Here is a 22,465-nt window from a genome sequence, read left to right on the forward strand (position 1 = left end):
GGTAATTTTCAATTATTGAAGGTCTAGTGGCCATGGTATATCTGAAATATGCATCAAGCTTTTTAAATTTGGTCAATTTTGGTCTATATTTTGATAGGTTTTTGAAATAACAAAACAAAAGAGTATACTCTTAAAAAAAAAAAATAACACACATAAAAAGATCATAAGGAGAAATATGGGTTTGTTTTACACTTCTATGATGTCTAGATGGAAAACAGGCTTATATTGACAATTTTTTACATTTGCATAATTAATGCATGTTGAATGCTGTAAATCATACAGAGACAGGATTAAATCAAAGTCATGATGAGCGATAATAATTCGGAAACTTTTGATTATAACATTATAAAAAAATGAACATCGCTGAGTGGGTCCCATGTAGTCAAACAAGCCCAAGTTAGCCGACATTATAACGTCGTTTCCGAGAACGTCATGTGACATCCGTAGCTAGGTAACGTCTGTTCGAACTCTTCCGAGAATGACTCATGAACTTTCCGACTTCCGTTCGGCAATAATCGTAACTTCTATGGCGACCAAGTATCGACTTTCAACAATTGTTGTACCAAAGTAATTAAGAGATCATTATAAATATTCTTTGATTTAACTTAATTTCAACTACATCTACAAATACTTACAATATCGGGGTCAAATCTAGCTTGACTTTTTGTTGATAGTTACCTATAGTGTGACTTTAAGATTGTTACCATAGCAACTACAGCTACAGTAATACACCACGATCACTAACGACATCAACTGTTTCAGTTATTCTTCAACAATTTAATCACTAAATAAGAAATTTGAAACTTTAATGAATTTTGTGCCAAAAGGAGAATTGTGATTGATTTGGGGGCAAAAATATCTCAAACATTCATAATCCAAACACAAATTAATAAAAATAGATAAGTGATTATGTAGAATAATATACAATGTAACAACCTTTGGAAATGATTCATGAACAAAATATTCAATCAATGATGGTCCTATAGTTTACCTGTTGGTTTCCAAGTACTCTCATGTTTATCATGACATACACTTCACTAGACCACGACATTAGCAAGAAGCATTTTGACATTGACTTGGTGATTTGCCTACTGGATGTTAAATGGATGTAAAAAAATGATACGATATATATATCGTCTTGGTAATTATGATCTTTAATCTAGTGTAAACTTGGGGGACGCATAACAGTCTTTCCTTCGTTCACACTTGTATTTACCATTCGATTAAAGCTATAGAAATGTCGCATTCCCGTACGGGAAATATTAGGTCACGTCCGCGGAATAAACCAGTCCCGTACTTCCGGTGCATGATATATTTCCGTTTTGATTGGACGAGGGCGCGGTTTATACATTGACTTTCCCATCGACAGAGATTTAAAATGAATGTGTTGATTCACTGTAAGTTTTGAGATGACAACCGTAAAATTCAGTATAAAAATTTCCCAAGTGGCCCTTTCTTATTTGGAGTGTTAATTATGTTATTAGCATGGCACAGGCGCCTCTCAATATAATCCCACCGTCCTACCGCGCGCGCACAAAAGCTGGGCGCCATTTTAAAAATAAGGTGTACTTAGACGCTCGGTTTCCAATCGGAGTGCTTTACTGCTGTATTGTTGTTGAACTGGCTTAATAAATAAATTAATACATATATTCCAACGGGTAAATGTTACCGGAGACTCGGTGGTCGGGTAAACAGAACTAGCCTGTAACTGTGTACTCAGCGTCTGGAGTACTCAGGGGGGCGTCACGATAGACTGGACATAGCCATAGTGGTTAGGATGGTATTAATCATTCACAAACACACGCATCGCGTATAATGTCGACTTCATTCTAAACTAACACGCTTGATGTAATAATTAAATCATTAGATTTATTGTGCTTTACGTTGTGTAGGAAGGCGATGACTGTAAGTTACTAATAACGTCACCAGGTTCGGGTTTATTTAATGTAGGAATTCATTGCATTAAATGAAATCTTTTGAAATAAAGAGAAATTCTTATAGAATTAGGAAAACTCAAAAATCAAACATCGAATAAACAATAGTAAAATATCAAAAAGCATATCGGACTTGAAATGAATTTGAAATCCAACACAGACTAAAGATTAAAATGGTAAGTAAAGCTCGAAACAAGAGTAAAATATTAAAGAAATAGCGTAAAGGGAGAGTAGTTCCAGGTACCCCAGAAGATTAAGCGCGCCATACCAATCATGACCACCGATTCTGGTCAGTTTGCCATCCAAATGAGAATTATTAGGCGACAGCGGCGGTGTATCAGGGCAGAAAACAAACACTCAACAAATCGGACTTTCTCTAAGGTAACAGGGCTTGGTCTCGAAAGAGACTGCACCAATTAACATCTGACTTCGATTTCTCGAGATTTAAGCGAAAAATTGTGTACCTCAAGTCATTCGAGAAATCCAACCTTTTAATCAACATCTGAAGCAAAAACATAACCGGGAAAAATCATTCTAGAATATCGAACCAACGGGAATATGGATATATTTCGAATTGGGGATACAAAAATATCTATATTTATAAATATTTATAATTTTGCTCGTAACGAGCATTTTCATTGGTTTAAAAATAATATATCTTATCAGCCCATAATGTAAACAAATGAAGTCGTCGCCGTTTATAACGTCGATTTTGATTGGTTGATATGGCAGCTTACTAACTTGTTAGAATGAAGAGTTCATTAATAAAAATGGAATTACAGGTAAAAAGATTAAATTATAATGATTAAACTTACTTGTATGTTATTATTTAGATATAACACAAACCAGTGTACTCTCTTCAAGTTAGAGAACACTTAGGTTTCCAGTAACATAAAAAATATACTTCATAAATGAAATAGCAATAATTTGGGATGATTTTCATGTGTCTGTACCAACAGTTTCTGGTACTTCATGCGATTACCTCAGCTAAACTGAATATATTTTCACTTTGATTTTGTTTTCATGGAATATACATGAGGAGCCATACAAACTTCATAACGCATTATAGAAATGAATGGTTAATATGTACATTTTATGTAGATATGTGTAATTATTGAGTTCGTAATGCTAAAATGTACTATACAATCTTTGTATTTCATTTTTTATTATAAATGACCTTATCTTCAATCACTGATAGATTTCCACCTAAAAATCTTCTTCAAGCAATAAATTGTCACAGTATATTTTCTAAATATATAATATCAAACTAAACAAAAAATATAACTTCGACAAAATATGTTGTCCTGATTACAGACAGCTGAAATAAATAGAATGTTTTGAACAGTGGATTTGTGCGATCTTCATTATATCCCAAAGCTGTATCGTCGATAAATCAATCAAGATAGCCAATCAACAAGTTGATTGTCGTGAAATGACATGAAATTAAAGTATGGTAGGTGTCCTTTTCCGGTACCCCGTAATGATGAGTTGAAATGTCGACATTTAAACGTATATTAATATTGCTTGATTTTCTTCAGGAGTCGATGATATATATACCGGTATATCAACGCTAAGGAAATGGTCTGTTATGCGCAATGTAAAATTAACACATCAATGTATATGAATACATATACAAAGCTAGAATTGATGAAATGCTAATTTAATATGAATAGCATACTATAATTCCAAAGCCAATAGCATATTTTTTTCCAAAATAGCACGACAGGAGTTAAACAATAACACTTGTATTTCAACAACAAGTGCCATCATGGCTTTTGCCACGGTTCTTCCAGAAAATGTCCTAATTTATTCTGGGTCATATTTTACAAACTGTAGCGAGATACTACATCAAAATGCGGTAAACTCAAAGTGTCATGTATGTGATTAGTGTCAGACCGGTGTATGTACGTACAATATGGGGATTAATATACGTATAAAAGGCGTTACCGATTTAATGAACTCTCACCGGACCACCGGAACACTGGGGTCAACTGAGGGCGTTATGAATATCAATGGGATACTAGCAGTGTCTGCAATCACGTCCACAGTACGGTAATAACATATAAAATAAATAGTAATTGAATAAACACGTCACCCCATGAAAACTTTTAAAGATCGAAGAAAAGCGCCAAAGGGATGTTAAAATAGATAGACGTGGTCTCAAAGTTAATTCATATAACTAATTTAGTATTGATTAACTGTAATGACGATACAATGAAATAAACGAAATATCCATCAGGTAGGCTAATAAAATTGACTCAAAAGAATAAGATATGTAACACAATAATTTACAATGATAAGGAAAATAATAGGTTTACATATTTAAAGGATACAAAAACGATGGGCCTCAAACTCCACTCAGGATGAAACATATCATGGAACGGTGGAAAGTAAGATGCTAGTTAGCTAAACCTTCTTATATCGAAACACAGCATGCTAATAAAATGAGCGGCACTTTCACATTCTTAAAAAAAAAGAAAAGAAAAAGGTAAAAAAACAGTTTAATTATGATAGCGCGAATTATGTTATTTTGGGCAATATTTTCGAATGAATTATTAATTTTATTATTGTAATAATTAGAGTAAACATAGGTTTCTTTTAGTGGTAAATTGTTTGTCAAAGTAACACAAATACTAACTATCGTGAGTTCTGTTGCAGCTTCCGGGAGTGAAAAGAAACACCATGTCATTCTCACCACCCAACAAAATGAAATCTTTTGTTTTCCAGGTGATGCACATGAGTGATCCTTGAAGTGAGAAATATAATTAGAACACAACAGGATAAATATATAACTAGATAAATGGCACTCTATAAGCCAATCTATACAAGTTAAGAGCTTATACCATGTGTGGCTTAGAAATAGACATTTTTGTATTTTTAATGAATCAAATATTCATTCGATACCATGACAATTGAAAGCAAACGCCTATTGTGTGGAAATATCACTATTTGTACGAAATGGTTTACTTAAAAACATTCACAAAATAATAAAAGAGCGATGAAATTAAAATATTGGTTAAAACACTAACGATATAAAGCAGATGTTTATTAATATAACATAACTTTTCGCGATTTCGACTAAAAACGAGAATCTGTTTCGGCTGTAAGCATATATAATTCATCTATTTTTCAATTTTTGTGCATCGAATTTTTGCGACCATAGTATGGTGTATATTATTGTCGTCTATAAAAAATTGAATCCAGCTTATTTTTGATTGCGAATAATGTTCGTGTGTTTCAAGACAGATGTCGTTTTCGCGAATTATTTTTCAGCGAAGAAAGGTTTTAATCGCAAGGATATTCGATTTCTCGCATTTTAGATGCATTTTTATTCGGATTGTTGAGAACTCGTCAAATCAATCTTTCAGAAATGTCTATATATGGACATGAAACGAAATCACCAGAAAAGCATAGTGGACTTCAAAGTTCTGTTTTTCATCTCTGTCAATGCCTTAAGTCTCGCGCTGACTCGAATGTATCCCAAATGTTCTACCTTACTGACGATCATACCTCGCTACAGGTGAAAGGACATTTCACATACAAATCAGAACGACTGCAACTGATTTTGTTAAAAAAACTAACAGATAAAATAGGGCATAATCCTGACACGATACAAAGTTTATGTAGACTTGATGTTCATCCGCATTATCGGCGTGACAAAAGTCACAAGTGGACGGGCTGACGGAGTCGTTTGATCTGCTCACTGGCCATGGAAAACCATCAAACAGTAATTTAGACACAGCGATTACTCTCTCCACAGTAGCGAACACGACACAGACAAGAAATGCCTCACCAATAACAAGGTCCAGCCCTATAAAAGTATGACAAGCTTGAAATAACATAAATTAATATTAAATTCTTTTATTTCTGCGAGATAATAACTTGCCAAAAGCAAAAGGCCTTATTCAATTAAACAGTCACAATCTGTACTTAGAATCAGTAACGAGAAAGGTTAAAAAATAATTTTCTTTGTGTATTTTTAGAACACAAAATATTCTTATTCTGAGAGGCTGATGTTGACAATACAGACGAAGATTAAAGAAATTCTCCGCTTGTACGTATTTCAAATCCATTTATTTACAATTGGTTATGATTTTATATATACAAAATATTCGACAGTAAATAGTTTATGACGATTTAAGGGGCCAGTAGGCGACAGTCGCTGATTTGGTATGTACCTGTATCGTTAACACCCAGTAAATACACCATTTCAGGGTACTTAAAACGGGATCAGGTAGGATTGTAGCTCTAAAGATGCGGCGCAATTTTACATGATTCCACTGACGAGGGTATGGAGAGACCTTTGATATGTCGGGATTCTGACAATTGAAGATAGCGACTTATTTCCATTTGTTATATGCCCTCTTGAGAATTGCTGTGAAAAATAGAATTTGTTCAGGTATTTTTCTTTAGATTCGAAGATTTATAGCTATAATCCGTAAAATGCTCAGTTAACCATGCTTTCTTAGATACGTTTGGTGTTTTCTTGAAGAATATTTGGTAATGGCATACTTATTGATAAAATTTCATAGTTGTCCTCATTAAAATCGCATTTGGAATGACAGTAGATGGAGTGGCTTCACATACTCTTCGATACTGATATATAACATGAAATATTCATTGTGTAGAAACGATTATTAAACAATGACATGTCATATATAATATTATTATCGTTGTTTCATTGGCTAGCCACCAATGTTTCTATCCACGAAATATCCAAAACCACGACAGAAAGTACACACGAATAATTATTGTTATAACAGTACTGTATCATACATGGAGATTCTTTGTGCATGCAGCGCGTCTTGTATGCTATTATTTTTTTTTTATATATACATTTTGACTTTCACAAAATTAATTAAAAATAAAAATATAATAGTTTAAATATTCACACATAATCCAGGATCGCCTTTTAACTTGGCACCATCGATCATTGACTACTCGGCGTTGTGAACAGTATACTGTCCCTAGGTCCTGTCATACTTTTAAGTTGGCGATGATTTCAATCAGGTAACAATTTGGGTATATTCATATATATTTTTTGTGTAAGCCATTTTGAATATCAGTTTAAGATAGAAGTTCACACTTGCGTTGCATTGCTTTAAGATAAGACAATACAATGTTAAATGTTTTATTTATTTTAGAACATTTTTTTATTTAAATTAAAAAAAATCATAAATACAATTATGAAATGATGGACAAATATTGCGTGAATCAAACTGTAGAATTACATTGTATAAGTTGTCTATATAGCTCATGAATATATAATTGTCAGAATTACATTTGTGTTTGATAGTATTTAATTAACCATATTCTCGTTTAAAACTCAGTTCGTTCTCGATAAAGTAAATACTGAATCGTGTAACCTATTCATAGATCAGAAATATTGAGATGTTACAGCCTAATTTGAAAGAATATAGTTTTTCAGATATAAGTTAAAATAGGTGTTATGGGATGTTTCAATGAACTATGTATGATAGGTTTGATATACATGAGAACAAGAAAAACAGGATAACGGAATTTTTAAGTGGAGTCATTGGTCGCGAGCATTATTGTAATGAAATACTTTTTTTGTTTTTGTTTTTGATAGTGTGAGTAAGGGAACTCATCATCTTTTCATTGTTCATGCAATTTCGCAAAAAGTGACGAATTAGATAACCATTGCTTTAATTTCACGACTGCAAATATATTGTGCACCTATGAATATGTTCAATAGTTCATAATACTTGTACGATTTATTATGCGTAAATTCATGCAGTTTGATCTTGATAGGTACATGTATAAATGTCCCAACATTTTTTGATGTTTGTAAGATTTGCTATCCAATATTATATACAAATGACTTATTCAGACATTTTTTTTTTGCAATTTTTATGTTTGCTTTTCGCAATAAAATTATTCAACGAAAACTGAAACACTTTGTTGATAAATAACTTTAACTAAATATGATAGCATGCAGCGAAGTGTGGGTAAATTACAGACTCTCAACTATCAAACCCGTCTTATTTTGTGTCAGTTTTAAAATTACAGTGACATGACAAGTGTTGAATCATAACTTAGGCGACAACGTTAATAGATTTTCTTATATACATGTTTATCACATAATCTGTCTGATATCCAGTGATTTCGCCCGTGTACTATTCTTGCGTATGTCATTATAGTGTAATATGACCTAGAGCGATTTCCACTGGCAGGATATCCATTGTGACGTCAGAAAAAACAATAAAATGACGTCAGGAAAAATGATGTGACGTCAGGATTACGATGACGGCGGGGCAAAAAGGCGGCCTCTGCTGGACTTTCGGAATACATTTTGACATCAACTCTTTGTTATGTTGGTATTTGTAGTTATGTGATAAAAATATCTTAGATTTGTATTCATTCATATGAGATTTTATGAAACTCGTCTCGAAGTTTTAATTTTTGCTCGCCAAGGTTCGCAAAAATAAAAACTTCTTAGACTCGTTTCATAAAATCTCATATAAAATGATCCCTCGTGGAGGATCCTATAAATATTAACGCAAAGGCATAAAACATATGTTGGGCAAATATCGCATTTCGTTAATCTAGCTGCACAAATTGATCAAAACTCCACTAGCGTTTGAAGTTGACTTTGGATGTTATATTTTACATTGTTAAGTCAAGATAATTGAACATTTGATTTGAAGTCAAATCAAATTTTAAACTTTTGCCTACACCACCTATATCGCTCTTTATTTTTTAATGATTTGTTTGATTATAATTTCATTTTAATCAGAGAAGCATGTTATTAATCAAGTTTTTTTTATTACACTTGATAAAGATTTTCTGTAGCAGTACAGCACTCGGTTAACACTCCTCTTGTTTCGGGTTATATACATTGTAATGTGCTTATTTTCGTTGATACGTGAAAGATAAAAACGGCTCTACGTCTCTTACAAGTTACATGTTTGTATTTTTAGTTATTTTTATAATCAGGATCACTAACGGGTTCTGGAGACACGAAACAGTTACACGGTGTTCCATAGTTATACACGACTGATACATCTGTACCTAACATTATGCATTGAGATGTTGATTACATCACTGTCGAGTTCAAGCTAGGACGAACCAGCTATATGCCGTTGTTTATATCGCTGAGTTTTGTAGAAGGGTAAGATTACTTTTTTTTATATATACAGCTTGTATTCTCAGCAAAAACATTGAAAACGAAACAGATGTATACGATGACCCTAACATCCTCGACGAGTCCTAAAAGAGAACCAATCCGTATGCCTCAGTTTTTGATTTTGATATCTATTCTTTGACTAGTAGTTTATAACATACTTTCCATCATCGATTTAAATAGGCCCTTATAGCTCCATGTGCCCTCATTTTAATATGCAATAATATATCTCGGATAAGCCAATTTATGACTTCCATTGTGATCATTCCGGTTTGGCGCCACACACACGAAGGGAGTAAAACTGGGGGTCAAACCGTGTGATTTTGAACATTCAAAATCATATCAAACAACAACGGGCCATTACAGAGAGAGTTTTACATATTTAACCGGATCATTTGAGCACTTCCATCCCTCACCAGCAACGCTGCATCAAATCACTTTCACATACAGCGGCCATTTGCATTAGTAATCGAATTCACTCTAGCGTTTGACGCATACGGCGGTAAAGTTATAATGGCCTATTATATGTAAACTTGGGTTAAATCATATCCTCCAGGTACCCTACAAATATTCGCGCCATTAGAAGCACTTTTTCCGGTATTGAATTTCGCATTACCTGGCACGGTGAAAAGCCTTTGTAATATACAAGATAACATACACATTACTAACAAACCGTTAAACATATTTTCGCCGTATAAAGATTATTGCAGTCAGATCAAAGATAGTTTTAGTAACGTTAATTCATGACTTGCAAAGAAGTTAAATTCAAGATGATAGAAATTTTCAGCTAAATTAACTTCACATAGGAGATTTTAACTGCTTCAGTTAAGTTAGTGCCTGCAAAACGTTTTTGTGACGCCGTCGTCCATGCTTACAGCCTTAATGAGTTCAACCTGGGATAACCTCGGAACACCTCTAAAAGGTAGGAATACGTTTAACATTTACCTAGCAATAATATATTGGATTGGAAAATTGTTTTATAATCCGTTTTATTGAACCTAACAGATTAAGGAATTTTAAAGTGCAGTCTGGATAAGTCCTGGGGTGTGATGTTCTCAAAGCAGTCACAAGAAAAATTATTTAAAATGAAAGAAATGCCGCGGAGAATGATAAAGGCTTCTGTAAGTTATGCTGCTGTGTCGAAAATTGAAGCTGGGACCCTTCCATATAATGGTTTATTGATTGCATATGAAATGGCATGAAGCCTTACCAATTTCAAGCAAGCGCTTAACGACCATTTCCAGATTTTAGAAATGGATAACATGTGTTGATACATAAAAATGATGCACTAAATGTTTTTCATAAACTTCTCACAAAAGACCTGTCAAAGTTAGCAGAAAAAAATTGTAACTAGAAAATGAGAGGGAATGTCGGAGAAAAAAGGTGACTTTGATATCAACCTTCAGTATCTTCAAACTTATGTATGCTCGATGAGATATTTTTAGGTGGTTTTGTTTTAAGTTCTATCAACACCTAAGAAATAAATGTACTAATTTAGTGTAGTAAAAAACAAATTTTACCCAATAGTGTTATCTGACTGAATCCCTCTCCGAAAACATCCCACCGTAACAAATCGTACTACTCGTTAAGCATGGAAGTTATATAATTAAGATATTTGGATATCTCGGATTGTCTCGTACCGAGATGTGTTTTCCACAATAAAACCCATGTTTCTGGTATCTCCTCCCATTAGAGTTTGATTCCAGCTAAATTTGATTGGCGTGTGTCTGGGGTTCCACACATCTTTGCTTACTCTTCTAGAAAATCCTAATCTATCCTACAATTCCTACATATCCTATCATTTTCCAGGAAAGTCTATGAAAAGAAAGCTTGTTATCATTTGCATAATACCAGTCTTCAGTTAAGATAATAGCTAAATAAGAAAATAGAAATAAGTAAAATGATAGAAAAAGACTCCTCATTTTATCACATTATGTACCAAAATTGATGGTGTATCAAAACTTAACTAATTAATACGTTAAAAACGGCTCTAAAATTTTCATATAACTTCTAACAAATTCCGCAATTACGACTCCGAAATATACAGCATTTACATGTAGCTATTTTCACATCATTTTATAAGCACAGTTCATTCTTGCTTTAACTCTTTACATGGAATTCGAAACTTAATCAAAGATGTGCGCAGAATATATAAAAACCCTATCAAGGAATAGTATGTTGAGTGATAAATGATGCGACGCTTAAATATATCTACAAAAATTTCAATCGACATAGGACAATCTGATGTTATGTTTTGTACGGGTTTTTTCAATTAAAAATGTGGATTTTTATTTTATTTTTGTGCAATACGGCAGTTACTTCTCACGTATTTTCATTATAATACATGTCACACCGCAGAAACTACTTTTTAGAAAAATGGGAGTTTTATGGTCATCATTGCGTTTGGCACTGATATATATATTGTGGATAAAACGAAAAACTTCATTGCATTGATTTTTACGACGAATTCCAGGAACACATGTTTTAAAGTTAAATGGATTATACTCCCTTTCCCTCATAAAATGACCTTTTTTGACAATTCCCCCCCCCCCCTCCCCACGTGCATTAAGGCGTTTTCTAGTAGGACATCAATGTGTATGCATCACTCGTGATTAAAGATGTAAATGAGGCCGCGTACTATTGATAGTTCTACCGATATAAACATACATTTATTTCCATTATAGCTGTTCTAAAATTACCATAGTTGATAATATGATATAATGTTTCATACACGTGAATCAAGAAGAGCTTGAATATGTTATTCATTACTAAGAGATATGTTTTGAGAATTACAATGCATAGCATAGGTTTAAGTTTTATATTTACAAATAAGAATTCAAAATGAATTTAGCAGTACTGCCAAAAATAATTTTATTTACGTGTACAGCACAGTTAATGTGTAAATACGGTCAAACCATGAAGCCAAGGCGCGGTCTACAATTTATATTTTATATACAGTGTAATTAATAATTGGAAAGTGACTTCTGCAGGTATGTTTTCATCTACATCTGCATAAGACATAATAAATTCTGAGATGTAATTAATGTTTATAAGTTATATGTTTGAATGTCCATTTAAATTATTTAGCATGTCAAAATGTTCGTTCAGTTATGTCGCATATAACTTTAACAAAAACAAGTATGTTGTTTTATTTCAAAGTTTTCATCTTGATACGACCAGAGACTTAGATATAATATACTATATACGTCGCTGACATGACAGCACCACTGTGACCTCAGATGTTTTATTAGTTTTTGATTGGTAAGTCAAATGTGCGATTTATTATATAGTTATTCTACAATTTTATTTTCTCTCATACAATCCAATAATATTGAAATTGACATTCCTTGTGAAATTTTCCACGACTTCAAAAAAATGTCCGTGTGCATATATAGATAACCATAGTATTTACGGTTGAAATGTAATTTCGGTGCAACATAATTTTAGTCATCATTTTTTTTCTTTTGTATATTTTTTTTTTAAATTAACAAGCCTATCATTAAGCTGTTTATTTTGGCAAAAATATAGTTAGCCGTGATGCATACAAACCATTGATCAAGTTACCTTTCTTCAACTTGAATCCCCAGGGTAGTGATTAAGGGCATACAAAAATCAGGGATATACACTATACATAAAATTTAATGAAGTATCTAAATGTGAAAATCTTGTGGATTTGTGTCTTTAAATATCTTCTTCAACATGTTAAAGATGCTACACCGCTGACAAATGGTATTATTTTTCTCTATCGAAAACAGGAGAAGACAAGTAAGTATTTTCTTCAGTTACAAAATCTACTTACTTTACCAATACCGCCATTGAAAAAATTGAGCTTCTAATTTTACATTAAATGAAAAACAATTAGGTTCTAACTGCGTCTCGAAAAAAAACCCATTGCACTATATCATAAATGGAAAGAAGTAATGATTGTGCATACCAAAAGTAAAAGACCAATAATGCTCTGTCGGTCACAACACAAGAAAGATAACTCTACTAGTATGACCTAACACAACGTGGCCTAGACCTACACAGTTCTGTTTTATTTGAGGATATCTATGGAATTATGATCTTGCGGTCCCTCAATGGCAAAAAAGGTTCATGGTATTTAAAGAATTTCGCGATACCCCTAGTCGGCCTCTTACCTACAAGAAAACTAGACACCAAAGTTCATAGTGAGCCATGCCGATATGAAGCACGATAGAAATCCAATGCATGATGATTAAAAAAAAAAAAAAAAAAACAGAAAAAGAGGTAAGTATCACTTTAAAGCCTTACTGACGTTCCATAGTGACACGATTTACAAAAGCAAAGAAGAAATTTGATATATATCTGCTATTTTGATTGTAAGTGTAACATTTAGCAATAAGTTCACTACTGTCCTGTTCTACTTACCTAATCACATCAACATAACAATCAATTGTTCGTCAGTAAAGCTTTCAAGTCTGTCTTCAATAACAAACTTGTCAAATACTGTAATTTTGAAAAAAAAATGAAATCAGTTCGCTTAATTCCCGATTCACTTTTGTTTATAAAGTGGTGATTGGGTATAATAAATCTGTAAGGCCACTTGCCTTTCACCTCACCGGCCGAGGTTCGATCCCCCGCGCGGATGTGGAAAGGTTAAAAGTCACGTACACGAGGGCTTCTCCGAGCACTCCGGTTTCCTCCCACACTAAGGCCCCTCTCGCGCTTACATCCGGGCTACCGAGAGGATGTGCATAAGTTATATCACTGGTTTCGTAATCGACGTAAAAGATAAAGCTTTTTTAAATTATTATTTGAATATGCTTAGCAAACCAAACATACAAGAAATGGTGTTTTACTTTTGGGTGATAATATAAGAGAACTAGTTTCTCAAAATTTAGGCGGATACTGTAATTATTTTGTATTGTGTCTTATTAAGCATTTTAGTAGTTCATGCTGTCATATATAACATCAACTTCCTGTTTATTAGCGTATTGTCGGTCAATTTTACTTTTTATCATATCGTATACAGTAGGCCTATACAGACACATACTTGTGTTTACTATTTCATAATCACAACACGAGACTCTACACTTATGGCAATTTTTCTATTTCAATGACATTATAATTTGATTTTGTGTTATGATTTACTTTTTGTGATAATTTAATTGCAATAAAATTTCAAAATGAATTAAAAAATAATCTCTTGAAGACTCCTCGAAAAAAACCCGACAGTGACGAACACTACTGGCAAATCACCAGTAAACCGGATATGGAAACAACAGCATGCTATAGCTACCACCCGACGCTAAGTTTCATTACAGTTACTTCCCTTGTATAGGAAGTACTATTTCCGGACAACAGACGAGATCTTCTGTACACTCGACGACCAGCTAAATATAAGTCAGGGTCTGTGGAGTAGGATTCAATGGATACCGACGTCCCAGGTACGTATAATCTCTATAAAGTCTACCTAATTACGTCTGTATACCAGGAATGTATATTAACAAATATAAATGTCTGTATTCTCATAATACCGATGTCTATAAATATAACGCTATATGCTTATCAGCTGTTGGTTTAACGTATACATCAACACACACACACACACACACACCCTCACACACACACAAAGTAAGTGCATTGGATGACCGACAACGGCCTTACTTATTAAGTTATGCATAAAATATACGAAATGACAAATAAAACTTAAATATAGTGTAACAGCAGAAATATCATGTATATGTAAACTTTCAAATATAAACAATAGAATCTTAACATGGAGATACTTCAATAGAAGATGATTGCTGGTGAACAGTTGTGTTCGACACAACATAAAAGTAAATGTCAATCATATACTGTATTAATGCTATGCCTTTTTCAAAATAAAAAGAGAGATTTTATTTGTACTTTCGTTATATATGTTATTTGTACACAATATTATTCATAATGCTTTGCTGTAAAATGTACGACCACTGTCAGCTATCTAACACTATGGACATTATCATAAGGTACATATAATGTACTATGCTTCCGTTTTTGTGTCAGGATAAGGATTCAATCAAACATATTCGTGATCCTTTCAAACTTTCACCCTTGGTTTTATAATATTGGTTCTAAACCAAAACGATATATAGGCCTTTAGTTATATTACCCATTATCGATAATTATTTTTATGATATTTATTAAAATAATACATGCATATGATACCAGTAAGTGATCTGTTTTAATTACATCTATATCCTTAGGACAGTACAGGAAAAGAATAGTAAAATTTGAACATTTTGACATATTTTATCTAAATACATGTACATATATATGATGAAGTTGAACATTTATATAAGTTATTTTATCTATTTCCATTTTTCCATAGGTTGATATTTGTGTACAGTGAACCATATGAATGCTGCACATTTTACCTAGAGGAAGCCACACGATTAAAAAGTAGGCCTAGCCTACAGACGATATCTGAGATGGAAAGGCCTACTACATCGTGTAAGAGGATTTGTTGTAATTTACGTTTTACTAACCCGATTGTTTAGGTACTGCGGACATACCCTCAACAGTAAGCGTTATACTTATTCACTGAAAACTGTAGTTTTGTCGCCCAACTTTGATAATGTGGATTGTCTGCTTCGACTCATGTAGAATTTATCAGTTGAGAAATCATGCTCCTGTCCCATTATCAGACATACCATGTAGTAAAATAAAAATGAGAGCTACGATCTGCTCTTGCTTAGTGTTCAGTGGACTAGTATAGAAATGTTTTAACAGCTCTTGCTAACTATTTTGTTCCCATAAAAACATGGAGGCTTTTTTATAATTTGATTGGTCAATTTGAAAGGTCACCAGAACGTGACCATGAGTGTATGGGATGTTGTCAGACTTATTTTTGTTTTTATTTTAGCGCTAGTTGGTGTCAGGAAGGAAGACGAAGATGGATGTTTTAGAACAGAGTATGTACCCCTCATCAGTATTACAAAGCCCATAAAGCCTTTAGATTTATATATATATATTCAAACAGATGAAGCATACTGCCTTCTATTACGTCTATGAATCAAATAACATAAGCTACTTAATATAATTGATGAACGACTGAAACCAGTAAAATGAATGGGGGAAATAATGAAATAATTGCTTTATCATTATTGAGTTTTAAACTTACTCTCAGAACATTATTAAAGGTCCTTTATATCGTAAATGATCCAAACTGTTACCATGAATGGACTTAACATAACAACTCAAACCTAACGTTTGGTCAATGATTTGTATATTTACAGTATTGAAGAGGCTATAAAAAGCCAGGATTTAGATAAGATTACTTGCCTGATTAGGGCAAATGCTAACCAGTCTTTCCTGATCGCGTGTGCATTCCATCAGGCTGTGGCAAGGAACTTACCTAATGTCGTCCGGCATTTTGTCAAGCTTGGAATCTCCATAGATACCCCGGATCCAGTGTTTCTGGAGACGCCACTGATGCACGCTATACGGAATGATAGGGAAGGGTTAGTCAGGTTCCTGATAGACGAGGGTGCCAACGTTAACTATACCATCGGTACGAACGGACAGACGCCACTACACGTCGCAGTCAGTAGTCCAAAAGAAAGTGATTTCTCAACAAAAATCCTCAAATATTTGCTAACCATCCATTATATAAAGATAAATGTTTATAATGATGAAGGCAGAACCCCTTTGATGATTGCTATCAAGCACGGCCGAAATGAAGCCGTTGATATCCTCACGAGCGCGGGCGCGGACGTGCACCTGCGCATGCAGCACTATGGAAGTACAACAGCACATTTATGTTTCGATATGTTCAACCCTTGCCGAAACGCGGAGAGTGCAAAATGTCTACAATCCTTAATGAACTGTGGCTTAAGTCCGGACGTAGTCCATAACGGCGAAACACCAATATTCCATACAATCCGAAAGAACAACATCCCAGCATTGAAGGTGCTTATTGCGGCCAACTGTGATCTGAATGTGACGAGCACTACGTGGGGGGTCGAGAACAATGGACAAGAGGCCAAGAAGGTCACGCCAATCACTCTAGCCTACAAATTCCACAAGATGCGGTCCGTGGAGTTGTTGGTTGAGGCTGGCTGTCGGTGTTACCATTTGGGCTGGCTCACGAAGAGCAGTGACACCATGAATGCCCTTAGGGAGTGGTTCCAGTATAGGATAAGTAACCCTAGATCGCTCAAAAACCTGTGTAGGTTCACAATCCGCCGGGCCATAGGTTACATCCCACACAAAAAGGTGGAACTTTTAGAATTGCCGAGAAAATTACAGGACTACATATTACTGACGGACATTTTAAGTTGATAGAAATTAGCTCTCTATTAATGCTGTAAACCATCTTATTAACGTGTCGACTTCATTTCACGTGTTTCTGTCGGACGACTTTTTTACCACGTTTTAATCTTGAGATCTACACTATTATGTTTTATGTTTCAACTTTACTTTTGTTTGAACAATTTCGCGTCTGTTTATTATAGCGATGTCCTATCGTCCGCGAAATACGCGGAAATAAATCACACATAAATAAGTTGGTTACTATATACCGACGATAATGTCTTTTTACTTTCTAGAGAACCATAAGTGCCATGATAGATAGTGTTACCTATTACAAACATTGTTAATTTATTGTGAAACCATGTATTGTAAATCCATTTGACCATGAAGCATTAAATAAATGTTAGTTGTGATGTTTCTTTATTGATTCCTGTATCATTACATACCAATCACATGGCCAACGATTTAAATATTACCAGGTGAATTCGTTAAGTTGTCCTTAATTGTCTAGACACATGGCAAGACAGTGATCATATACGGAAGGAATTTTATAAACAATCTGTGTATGGTTGGTTCGCTAGAATTATTTTTGCTTAGCCCAAAATGAAAACCATTTGCGACGCCGGTTTACATGTGTTATAGTATAATTATAAATTTTATTGATTCTCGGGCAATTGAAACAAATTAGTTTTCAATGTAGGCGTTCGATAAACTTTTTTTCCGAATATACAGGTAGGACCTACAAAATATTCGCGTATTGTAAATGGTGCATCGCATTTTGTGGTAACGTACTACAAAAATATAGGTGGAAAAATCACTAGCGAAACGTGCAATAACAGTGATTCCTACAGATAATTCGTCAGCATCTCCAATACAACAAACATATGCAGGTCAATTCATTCTGACAACGACACTTGTTTTGCTTAGATAAAGCTTATGACACGGTATGCTTTAGTATGAATCCGCTTATTTGTATAGATCTGTTGTTTACAGACTCGAATCGTGACTGTTAAGATTGTAATTGCTAGAACCATATCAACAAGACAGACTGTAAACGTTATACATTGTAGTTATAAATGACAGGGCTGATGTTCGACACAATTGTCTCTCTTTCAAAGAGGATATTCTAGATTACACAACCGGTCTACCAGATACATATATGAATGCTGACTTTAAAACGAGTACAGTGTATGTCAGTATTTTGCCGTCCCGTCCTTCAAAGCGCCTCCTTGATGATATATGAATAGAATGCGGCAGATGACAAAAATTACTGTCGTGTCCCTTGTATAATAAACGACTGACTAGGATACTTTACCATGTACTTGGTTATGTATTGTATAGAGACAGCAGTTATCAAAACCATTGAGAATCCTCATGAAAATACAATGTACATACATGTAGGTATGAGGGAGATCGTCCTTTTTAACCTTATCTATTGAGAGGACTATAAAGAAATTAAACGAAACCAAACTCTTGGTATCATAGACGCCTACAAGCGGACACCGGCCGAGTACCAATTAAGATTCGATATCAGCCTGTCAGCAACGAGGGTGGAGAATGTGGTGTATCTTCCTGTGAAGTTGATGGTCATGATTTCGTTGGATAGTCTGTTAGTCTGTGGAGGGCCCTGTCGATCATAGGCATCAATGTTATAGAAAAGATTTATTTGGTTTAGAGAGGCTAAGGTGGCACCAATGTGGCAGTGGAATAAGAAGAAGAAGAGAGAGAGAGAGAGCTGTGACTGGGACTACCGCAGTCGCACATCTCCGGATATCATAGTGGACAGCGCCGAAACAATCAAGGAAGGAGGATCCATCTGAGGATCACTACCATCCAAGATGTATACAGGTATTAGTATAACATAAAAACGTCGGATTCCTATGTTTTTAATTAATGACTGTGTTTTGAAAACAATAATGATATTATTAGTTTTAAACACATGTGTTTTTATTACAATTTGTTGTCAACAGTATCACCTTCTGTGACAGTTTTGTCATTGTTCGTCTGGTCAAATCTACTTCCATGTCTGATGCCGACAATGTTAAGACATATCCCAATTACAAAGACAAGAAGTCCACAAAACATCGCCTCATACACAAAACACACGTGACCTATTGCGTCATATATGTATCCCATCATGCTTACACACGAGAAACCCCCACATCCACCAGCTAGGCAAATCAATGTTATCCCCATCCCTGTTAGCTCCACGTGGAAATCTGTCCAGTAGATTCCTGTTGGCCACATTGGTCCAAGGAACAGACCAATCAAAAGTGAGAAGATCCAAAATGACACTTCTGGTTCAAAGTTGAAAATTGTGACAAGAAATAGACCAAAGGCGCTCAGAAACACCCCACTGATTTCGCATAGCATCATTACTCTAATGGAGACGAACTTTCCTGTAATAAATCCGATAAATCTGCCGAGAGAAAAAGTCACCCAGAATCCAGTATTGACATAACTTCCCTTGTCTTTGGTAAAGTGTAGTTCGTCAACAGCAAATGTACGTATAAATTTTGTGTAAAACCTTTCGAACCCGACTGTAAACAGAAAGTAGAAGAAGACGAGGGAGAACAAGAGGAGGCCGTACCAGCAGTCTCCGCCGGTACAACTGGCGGGGTTCAGCATGGCCTTCGAGTCACGTTTCTTTATACCTGACCCGCGCACATCGTGGACTTGTGGTAAAACACACTGGAATATCATAAATAAAATTGCTAGAACCATTGTCGGTATGGCTACTATAGCATAAGCATAGTCTACCTTAGAGTCGACATAGACCGTGGTAAAATCGAGATTGTTGATCGAACAGTTTGCGTCTGTTACATTTGTTATGGAGACGTTTAACTCACAGTCCGGTAGATAGGCCATGTGTGGCAGGAATGGATTGGCCACAAGAGGGACTAGGAGGCAACCTATTCCAAAGCCGAGGTGAAGCATGTGCATGGGCGCCGAGGCTTTCTCCCGCCACAGATACAGGATGGTAGTATTTCCGGCTGGAACAGGAAACAATATACTCGTACAAAATGTATATAAGAACCTCATAATATATCATCGGATTAGTTTCCAAAATAGTAGTCTAAATGTCAAAATAATCGGATGTCAATTCATGATCAATCGACAGCATACACTAACAGAATCAAAAGTGTATGAAGTTAAAATGTATACAAGGTAAACTGGCTACGTGTTCCGGATGGGGAAAATCGATATATTATCAAAAGTTCTTTTAAAGTATGTGAAAAGTACATTAGCTGATAAATGAATGAATTACATATAAAGGGTCGGTATAAATATGTAGACACCAGAGTCGGTTCCGTTCCCATTGTTATCAATATTCATCTGCATGCGATAATTCATACTCCACACTTCTTTGACCAATGAACAAAAAGTGCTTCCTTGAGATTATTTGACCAATCAGATGGTCAAACGCCGATATATGTTTTGTGTTATAACCCAAGGTGCAGTTTTGTTGTCAATGGAAGTGAAAATAGATATTTTAATGAAGAGAAATGTATGATTTACTATCATTACTTACCCACATTGACGATGAGTTCAGATAAACCCTGGACCGTGATCAGAGCACCTGTCAGTAGAACCTGTTATAGATGGTTACACATTGTATTGGAATATTTATAATTCTGTATGAGTAAATAAATGCAAATAGAACTTTGCTATGGTTTACTTTCTAATAGACTTCGTTTTCAGAGGTATAAGGGAAGCAACCAGTACTCAAGACTGTTCAATAGTTCAATGATGTGGGTGTGTCCGACTTAAAGTGAATAATGAAATTTTCTTACACATCGCTTTGACGAAAAAAATAAAATTTCGTCCACATCACTCTGACGAAAAAATAACATTTCGTACATATCGCTCAGACGAAAAATCTCATCTATGAATCTCCTCGAAATATGTTCAAAAGTTTTACTTGTGTTACTTGTGACAATATTATAAAACAATATTGAAAACTAACTATATTGACTATTTTTAACATGAGTTGAACCGCGAACTCAAATTAATATCACTCGAATACTTGAATTGAAGTTATTTTGTACTAACTAGGCTGTAAACAGTTTCAAGCATGTTTCAAGCAAAAACTATGATAACTCGAAGTTTGACTACTGTCCTGCCGACTTCGAGAGATAGCGAGGTTTATCATTACCTTGGTGGAGAGAGGGATGGTCATGGTGGCGGCCGCTGCCGCTGTGAGACACATCCCGATGATGAGATCACAGTATCGGCCCTGTTTGTCTATCAGAATTCCTCCTAGGATGGATCCACTGACAGCCCCGATACTGCGTCCGGACACAGCCTGGGATAGACTCTCGTAATCCGAACTGGTCCGATCTTTTAGATCCTGGAGAGTGGGGCCAATGATTTCCAGGAACATTCCCTGAAAAATACAGAGGGTGCATTAAATATAGCGCACCGCACCTAAACCGTTATCTAGCAGTGCACGTTTAGATATCGACATCCTTTTATTATTTTTATAGACGACAAAACCTACAATGTAGTTTGATCATATCGTACAGTAAATTGACGGATCTTATGTTGTGAGGACCAAACGAACATTGGAAATAAACAACTGCAGTACAAGGTAGACTACCTGTCTTTTTGAAACAAAAGTCAATAAAACCACTGTTATCAGACTTGGAAGCAAAACACTGCAATGGCAAATCTAGGGTTTAAACCTTGGACTATCAGCCAGCGATGTTCATGCAATATGATATCGGTTACAGTTCATAGTAGATCTACTAGTACTGCATTAGGGTTAAAATTAAAAAAATCGATCGTTTTAAGCTCAATAGAAAAATCAAAGTAGCTTCATCTAGGTTTCACATGATTATCATACTATTTTTCTCTGCTAAAACCCACCATGCATATCCATGTTAGAAATAAGGCACCAGTCCGTATACGCCGTGTCCTTAGAAACGACGGCAAAGATTCGTGTGTTTCCATTGCACATCTATGTTTTTCTTCAGTCCATAGACGTCGTGCCCCTAGAGATCAGAAATGCGACTTTTCCATCCTGTAGTTATTCTGTCTTTCAATAATATTGTTGAAGGAAGGAAAAGCTAACATTTGTCATTTTCATCACCGCCATGTTTGATTTTCACGCCATTGTTATGACGTACTT

The 22,465-nt window shown here is 34.9% G+C and overlaps 2 protein-coding genes across 2 annotated transcripts; one reads left to right on the forward strand and one right to left on the reverse strand.

Moving 5' to 3' along the window:
* The first annotated feature begins 14,375 nt into the window (after positions 1–14,375).
* Positions 14,376–17,753, forward strand: LOC138315502 (ankyrin repeat and SOCS box protein 13-like). Its single transcript, XM_069256571.1, has 4 exons — positions 14,376–14,486; positions 15,413–15,534; positions 15,947–15,995; positions 16,320–17,753. The coding sequence occupies exons 2-4, from the start codon at positions 15,513–15,515 to the stop codon at positions 17,362–17,364; spliced, it is 1,116 nt and encodes a 371-aa protein (XP_069112672.1). The 5' UTR covers positions 14,376–14,486; positions 15,413–15,512; the 3' UTR covers positions 17,365–17,753.
* A 1,439-nt stretch (positions 17,754–19,192) lies between these two features.
* LOC138315518 (sodium-dependent glucose transporter 1A-like) lies at positions 19,193–22,460 on the reverse strand. The gene is made up of 4 exons (XM_069256599.1): positions 22,204–22,460; positions 21,491–21,721; positions 20,867–20,927; positions 19,193–20,327 (listed from the first exon to the last, which is right to left on the reverse strand). The coding sequence occupies exons 1-4, from the start codon at positions 22,285–22,287 to the stop codon at positions 19,285–19,287; spliced, it is 1,419 nt and encodes a 472-aa protein (XP_069112700.1). The 5' UTR covers positions 22,288–22,460; the 3' UTR covers positions 19,193–19,284.
* Positions 22,461–22,465: the final 5 nt, after the last annotated feature.

The sequence above is a fragment of the Argopecten irradians genome, chromosome 1 (assembly GCF_041381155.1).
Source record: "Argopecten irradians isolate NY chromosome 1, Ai_NY, whole genome shotgun sequence".
Lineage (NCBI taxonomy): Eukaryota > Metazoa > Mollusca > Bivalvia > Pectinida > Pectinidae > Argopecten > Argopecten irradians.